At 36.6% G+C, this 8628-nt stretch overlaps 1 protein-coding gene across 1 annotated transcript in view; it reads right to left on the minus strand.

The window, feature by feature from the left end:
- The window catches only part of slc1a7b (solute carrier family 1 member 7b), a 66986-nt gene extending 58679 nt beyond the window's left edge, over positions 1 to 8307 (minus strand). The window contains exon 1 of the mRNA XM_058763459.1: positions 8167 to 8307. Coding sequence (XP_058619442.1) covers positions 8167 to 8307 — 141 coding nt within the window. The remainder of the gene's footprint in view (positions 1 to 8166) is intronic.
- Positions 8308 to 8628: the final 321 nt, after the last annotated feature.

Consider the following 8628-nt stretch of genomic DNA (forward strand, 5'->3'; position numbering starts at 1 on the left):
TGTGTAGCACACTTCGATTGCACAAAAAAAGTTCCATAAGTTTCAGATGGTCCATATTTCAGGAGGTAGGGGGTTTGTATGGGGTTTCAGAGAGGGGCGGGGTGATTTGAGTTCAGGGCTCTCACAGCCTAGGGGAAAAAGCTGTTGAGCAGTCTGGCAGAGCGGGCTCTGATGCTCCGGTACCGTCTTCCTGATGGTAGGAGCTGGAAGAGACTGTGGGAGGGGTGTGTGGAGTCCTTCACGATACTATCGGCTTTGCTGGAGCATCGTGTGAGGAAAATGTACAGGATGGAGGGGAGAGGGGCACCGATGATCCTTGCAGCTGTGTTCACTGTCCGCTGGAGGGTCTTGCGGTCTGCTGCAGTACAGTTCCCGTACCAGACAGTGATGCAGCGGGTCAGCACACTCTCAATGGTGCCCCTGTAGAAAGTGGTGAGGATGAGTGGAGGGAGACTTTCTCTTTTCAGCCGGCGGAGAAAGTGTAGGCGCTGTTGTGCCTTCTTTGGAGAGTGACATAGTGTTGGTGGTCCAGGTGAGAACCTCTGTGATGTGCACCCCCAGGAATTTAGTGCTGCTGACTCTCTCCACAGTCGAGCTGTCGATGGTCAGCGGGGGGTGATCACCGGAGTTTCTTCTGAAGTCCATCACAACCTCCTTTGTCTTACTCACATTGAGGGACAGGTTGTTAGTGCCACACCATTTCACCAGCTGTGCCACTTCCTCTCTGTAGTGCGTTTCATCATTGTTGCTGATGAGACCTACCACTGTTGTGTCATCAGTGAACTTGATGATGTGGTTGGAGCTGAACTTGGCAGTGCAGTCGTGGGTCAGCAGCGTGAAGAGCAGCGGGCTGAGCACACAGCCTTGTGGGGCACCTGTGCTCAGTGTGGTAGTGCTCGAGGTGTTGTGGCCGACACGGACTGACTGAGGTCTTCCGGTTAGAAAGTCCAGAATCCAATTAGAGAGGGAATTGTTAAGGCCCAGCAGGTTTAGTTTGTTGATGAGCTGTTGTGGGATTATTGTGTTGAATGCTGAGCTGAAGTTAATGAACAGCATTCTAACATAAGAGTCTTCGTTTTCTAGGTTGGTAAGAGCCAGGTGGAGGGTGGAGGAGATTGCATCGTCTGTAGAGCAGTTTGGATGGTATGCAAACTGGAGCGGGTCGAGTGTGTTGGGGAGGCTGGTTTTGATGTTGTGCATGACTAACCTCTCAAAACACTTCATTATGAATGGAGTCAGTGCTATGGGACGGTAGTCATTTAGTCATTCAGACCCTGACAGATGTGTTATTATCTGTTGCTACATGGAAAAGAGCATTATGCGTATACTTCAAAACATCTAATTTTGTTTTACCTGGGTAAAAAGAGTGATACAGGTTTGGAAACAACTTGAGTGTGAATAAATGCATTTTTTTAATTGAACTGCTTCTTTAAAGGTGCCATAGAATGCATTGAAACAATATTTTAAATTGTTCTCTGATATCTACATAGAAGGTATGTGGCTTAGGTAAGGGCAAAAAATCTCCAGAAACAGTTTTACATGTCCATTTACAACACTAGGATTTGTCCCTAGAATGAAATGGTCTGTAATTACCTTATTTGGAAGGGTCATGAATAATAATGTTGAGCTCTGCTCTGATTGGCTGTTTCACAGTGCGGCTCATTTCAGTAGCTCACACAGCAGGAAGGAAACACAGAGAGGAAAATATATATTTCAATACTTTCTCTTGCAGTTATATCGTTGGGTAATAATACTGTATATAAAATGCGGGCATATGCGGGGCATTGAATGCACGATCGCTTTTTACTTTCACTTTCGAGATTTGCGATCGCACATGCTTTGTGTAAATTACAGTAGCAGTACTTACCACACATTTTGCAAGATCAGATGCTTGTCAGTGGTGCTCAGGATCTGTAAATCATTCGTCATCATCCTCTGTCATCTCTCCTTACTCTATTTATGTGGTAAGTGAAATCTTATGTACTGTAATGTAACAGGCTACCGCTAGCAGCTAACCATGTCCCTTTAGTGGCTTGCGTTATTTTATAAGAATGCGTTATTTACTTTCCGTGACTTTCTGAATACAGACACCAACCCATCCCTGCACTTCACATCCCCTGCACAGCCCGGAACATAACATTTATTTCCATGATCTGCCATTTTCGCTGTTGTCCTCGCTTGTTTCTTCACAATACCTGCAGAACTTCTGATGATTCAGCTGTGCAGGTCCAGCTGGCCTAGAACATGGTTGAGGGCTTACATATTGAGGGCTTACATATTAGTGATCTCGACTGTAATGTCACAGTCGGTATTATGTTCTGATTCGCCTGATTTTTAGTGGTCTTTTACATGCACGAGATTTACATAAGAAGGAGGAAACAATGGTGTTTGAGGCTCACGGTATGTAATTTCCATGTACAGAACTCTTATTATTCAACTATGCCAAGGTAAATACAGTGTTCCATTCTATGGCACCTTTAAATTCTGAATTTGTTTCCTGGAATCTACACAACACTGAGGCCTTGGTGTCTGATGTGGCCAAAAAATAGATGAGTATTCAAATTTCCTGCAGGCTTTTGTATGTTTCCCATCTGGAGATGTGGTGACGTCTGTACTTTATCTTGCTGTCAAATCTCATTAATTCTTCCAGACATTCAGACCAGCTAGTTTAGTGTCATTGAATACTATTATTTAGGATTTTTGCTATATTTTCCTAAAATATGTCTATATTTTATTTTATTTTATTTTTATTTTCAGTTTTAATTATGTAGTACATCAAATTAAAATAAATGATTGATTAGTTTTTTTTTAAAATTAATATTGTGAAGTACTTTTTATTTGAACTGCTTTCATTTTAATTTTAGTTACTTTTAGTAATTTTGTACTTTTTTTTTTTTAAATGCCTATAGTTTTTATGATTTATATATATATATATATATATATATATATATATATATATATTTATGGAAGCCTGTTTCAGCCACAGAACAAAATATAATAAAATAAATAAATAATCATTATTTTTTGTGAGATAAAATCTTCCATAGAGTTATTTTAGTATATTAGTTAAATCAGAGAAAAAGTTAGTTTTTTCAAAAGCCTTGGCAACTATTGAAATGAAATAAGTTTAAGTTATTTTTATATTTTACTTTATTTCAGTTAATTTTTTTCTTCCCAAGTTTTTTCTTTTTCTTTTATTAATTCAGTCCTGGCACATTCATGATACTCAAGTTTAAGTGCAGTTTGAAGGTTCAGGTGTGTAGATTTGGCCCGTTCCTCACACAAATACATTGTATTGCCTTTAACAGTGCATTTTATATGTTGTTGAGTATTGTTCTATAGTGTTAAGTGCAGGTAAATGGACCACTTTCATGATGCTCTTAAGGTGCTTTTAGTTCTTTATGAAGCATGACAGCTCCCATACATTGTATAACTCCACAAAAAATGTTTGTTCATGTCACTCCTTCCAGTATCTTGCTCAAGCACAGAATTGCAGCAGGATCTCATTAAGGGCCACACAAACTGCAGCCTTCAAAAGCTCCTGCTGGCTTTCTGAATGTGTGAGATACTCCCAGTCACTTCACAGGCATCACACCATACACTGCAGGATTCATTTTATACCAGTATTTTGAAAAACACACAACAGAATCCAGCTGAGCTTCAGTGAGAGTTTGCATTTCTGCTCACGCTCAGCTGCTTTGACACTGAGATATGAGTCCCAGTAAGCACTTTCTCTTGGAACACAGAAAACGAAAAGCCTCCCAAATCTGTTTTGGTGTTGAGCTACACAAATAAAGGTAATATTTTGAGGGTATTACAAAGGTTTTTATTAGTACAATGTGGGTTTTCACCAGCCGTACAAAACACATTTAGTAAATATCAGAAATCAAACAATTATCCATCATCTGGAAATTTTTGTCCATCTAATGTATTTTTGTGTAGTATCTCTAGTGTATGTCACTGCAAAGAAAATAAGTGCACTTGTAATGTACTTAAAATCTTAAAAGTATACTTTAAAAAGACTGTACGTGCAGATAATAACTTGCAGATAATATAATATTAATGGCAATTTAAGTGTTTAAATTTATATCAGTTTACATATTTATATTTACAGTTTCGATAGAAATGACATTACATATTTTAGTTTAGCATAAATGCTTGTCAGTGCACTCGGTAGTACACTTAAACCATATTTCAAAGACAACAAAATTATGAAATTACATTTAATGATGTACTGTAAGACCTACTGAACTGGGTCAGAACATTGCATTGCAATTTGAATTTTAACTATAATAAATTTTCATTTAATTGCAAATAACATTTAATTGTCTGAAAAAATTATATTCAGCTTGCACGTGAATTGCTTTAAAGATTTAAAAGAATTTTTTTTTTCATCAATTTTCATAAAAATAAAATAAAAATAAAGTATGTAAAAATATGCTTCTTTTTAACAAGGGAGCTTATAGTATAGTCAAACTGGGTTTTGGTGTTTTCCTGATCCAATTTTGTCTGTTAGGTGATCTAACAGACCCAACATCTGGTAGTCCAGCTGGTCAACTATATAAATCAGCCAGGTTAAACCATGACTAATGACCACAAAATACCTTCTTGGACCAACTAGAAACGATGTAAAACCAGCAACAACTATTAGTTCAAAGGTCTTTCCAAACTTTGGTTTTTCAGTTCTGTTGAAAGAAAAATTCATTTTTTTTCTCCTTTTAGAGTATTTGCATGGCTCTTTTCTATATACTGAACAAGAATGAGTATTACTGAGCTCAAGAAATGACAAAAATAACATTTAAGTATCATTGATGACATCTGCATGATTGCTCTGTGATTCAAGCCATTATTTGTCCCCATTATTCATCCCAAAATATCCCCAAGAAGTGCACATATTCGAATGAACTATTAAACAGATTTTCAGTGAACAGCTTAAATTTTCTGTCTCTTCCTTACACAACTCTAAAAGAACATGGATAATGTTGCACAAATTGTAGGGACTGCTTTTTATCATTTATGCTTTATGACTATTATTGACTTTCATCATTTCCATGAAAGAAAGAAAAATAGGGATAATGAACATTATCTTTTTTTTTTTTTCACCATTTCCTTTAAAGTGGATTTGGCCAGATTTCCCAGCATGGTGAAGACTATGTATACATGCACACATTTTTGTGATCATCTGTGACTATCACTCTTAACACATGTAGGCTTTCTCAATGCAACTGTTGAACATGGTTCAATTCAGCACAGCAAGGCAAACCCAAAAAGTCTCACATCTGAAAGAAAATGAAGAAACATTGCTGTGATGATTGAACTAACCGCATACACAATATAATACTTATGAAACAACAACCTCACTAACAAAAAAGCCTCTTCAAAGTGACCGTAAACACTTTTGTGTCCAAATGGAAGTGTTTGGTCTTCCATTTGCTTTTCCAAAAAAAATCAAAATTGAAACGGTAAAGACAGAAGTGCTTCAGACTAATGTGATGCATGACTCATGGTCACCTCTTCGCGGCCCGCAGCATCTTTTCGGTGCCAGGGCTGAGATTACATGGAGTCATTACATCGCTATCGCTGAGCTTTACACACAAACACAAAGCCACTCCAACAGATGTAGCGCTCAGCTTCTGCTCTTCACAATACAAACAACAAAAGAGCAAGTGTGAGAGTCTGTATTGTGAGACAGCTTTGTGAAATAAATTTGCAAATCTGTCTAGGAGAAGGACAGCAGGTTTTTGCATTTATCAAAACAGCTAGGCAAAGTTGAATGTGTATTGTAGGAAAACACATAAATGTCCAATGGCTCTGAGAAAAAAAAAAAAAAAAACTGATGTCAAAGTCAGAAAAAACAAACTGACAAAAAAAAAAAAAAAAAAAAAATAGTTTGCTTATAAAAACACACCATACATTATACACATAAACAGATCAATTATGATATTTTCATGATTACACACACACACATGCAGTACTGCAAATTTTAAAGGTACACTCAATTTTTTAAAAAATGTTTTTCAAATAAGTATTTTCTGCTCAGCAAGACTGCATTTATTTGATCAAAATACAGTAAAAATAGTAATATTGTGAAAATGTAACTTATTTCTGTGATGCAAAACTGAGTTTTCAGCATCATTACTCCAGTCTTCAGTGTCACATTTCCTTCAGAAATCATTTTAATGTGTTGATTTTCTGCTCAGTTATTCAATTATTCAATTATTATTGGTGCTAAATTGTTAATAATGGTTCTTATTTTTATCAGTGTTGAACATTATCAAAGTTTTTTTCTGCTTAATACTTTTGTGTAAACTGAAGACAGAAATGTCAGAAATCTTTTGCAACATTGTGAATGTCACAATTAAATTTTTTTCAATGTAATAGTTCACAATTTTGCAGTTTTTTTGATCAATGGTGCAATGTGATTTTAGTATGGCAGAAATACGTCAAAAAGTCAATTTTTCCTACATTTATATAAATGAGATTGCTATGTTCCTGTAGTTCAACTTATAGAACTTAACCAGCAATGTGAAGGTCATGAGTTTAGTTCCCAGTGAATTCATGGACTGACAAACCATAAGTCTCTCTGGATAAAAGTGGATGCCAAATGCATTAATGCACATAATATTTTCTTTTGTTTTTAGGTCCAAACTGTTTTTCTCTTGTAAAATAAGCCAAAATTAGTTTTTTCAACAGCCAGTTGCAATTTAGCTGAAATGGCAGATAGAATCACCGACCTGCTTTAAACGCCACGAAGCTAAGCAGCACTTGCTTAATGTACAATTACTAAGAGCATTTGTATGATTGGACAGTAATCCCTGGCCGTCACAGCAAATGGCCTGTGGAGGTTTTATTTTTAGGTGTATTTGAGAATCATATCTGAGGTTTTAGTTGAAGCGGACATTAAATGAAAAAGGGAGAAACGGCATCTTTTGTTCGCCAATTGCCATTCATTCAGTCTCTGTTGTTTTAATCTAATGAAGAACTAGAATATACCACACTGTAAAAAAAGAAAAAAGAAAAATACTTATAAAAATATCTAATCATTATTAAATCAGAATTTAGTTGAGAACCAAAATGAAAAATATATCCAATGTTTTTTGTTTTTTTTAAATAAGGGAAATTTATGCTTAAAACAAGACAAAATATCTGTCAGTGGGGCCAGAAAAATAATCTAAATGTATATTAAATTAAGAACGTGTAATTATTTGTACCAGAAAACAAGACAAAAAACAGTATCCTAATATCTATCCTAATATAATAAAAAATTTCAATCAGTTCACATGTTAAATCAGTTGCATTATTGTGATCGATTAAAAAGGGATATTCAGGAAAAAAGTCTTAAAACTAAGACATAACAAGATATAACATTTAACCAAATGGTTTAAGTCATAGTATAATCGAAAAACCATGGTTGATCAACCAATAAAAAAGCCCAGATTTTAGGGTTTTCACTGGGATGTCATCCATAAAAAAGGAAACCCAGAGGTGATGTGGACCAAATGAGACCATAGTCATAAAAAACAAATAAAAAAAAAACCTATTGATCCACCGATAATCATAAGTCAATGATTTTAGCCTTCTACTGGAAAGCCATTCAAATGAAAGAAAACCCAAAGGTAATTTGGACCAAATGAGACCATAATAGTTTAATGGAAAAGCCCTTATTGATCAGTCAATAATCATAAAAAAAATCAGTGATTTTAGCTTTCTACTGGAAAGTCATCCAAAGAAAAGGAAACCCCAGAGGTCATTTGGACCAAATGAGACCATAATAGTTAAATCGTAAAACCATATTGATCAACCAACAATCATAGAAAATCCCTGATTTTAGGCTTTTACTGAAAAGTCATGCAAAATAAATAAATAAATAAATGAAACCCAAAGGTCATTTGGACCAAATGAGACCATGAGACTATAATAATTTCATTGAAATCCCATATTGATCAACCAATAATTATAAAAAGCCCATATTTTAGGCTTCTACTGAAACGTCATCCAAAAAAAAAAGGGAAACCTAAAGGTCATTTGGAGCAAATGAGACCACCAGGAGAAGTTTGGATCATACTGACACTGTAGGTGGGATAGGAGAAGGTTTTATGGGAGGTTTGGTGACATCTGGTGCAGCCGTTCATTGTAGTACATATACGGGTCTACAGGGAGACTAACCTGCTCCGAGAGGTTTTTGGAGCGCAGGAAGAAGCCGAGCAGACATCCGATAACAACGGCCAACACCGAGAGGATGAGCAGGCCGTTCTGCTTACAGACCCCTTTCACTCGCACCCACACTGCATCCAGCGCTACGGCCATCGTGTGTCCCACGTCCACAAAACACCAGCCACACTAGCAGATCTCCATATATCCACCACTCAGATCCAGATGGGAGAACGACCCACAGAGATGGATGAGAAAAATGGACTGATGGATAACAACGTGCAGATAATAAGTGCAGGTTTTGCTCAGGATCTGGAGAAAACACTCATACTCTCTTTCTTGTCTTCACCATGCAGCGATGGACTAAGAAGATCATCGCACTTTTCAAGCATCCACTGTTTTCAGCCCATTCGGGACATATCAGCCCCACCCACCTTCTAGCTCAGCCAATAGAAAGCAAGCGACAGTTGGTGTTGT

The sequence above is a fragment of the Onychostoma macrolepis genome, chromosome 23 (assembly GCF_012432095.1).
Source record: "Onychostoma macrolepis isolate SWU-2019 chromosome 23, ASM1243209v1, whole genome shotgun sequence".
Lineage (NCBI taxonomy): Eukaryota > Metazoa > Chordata > Actinopteri > Cypriniformes > Cyprinidae > Onychostoma > Onychostoma macrolepis.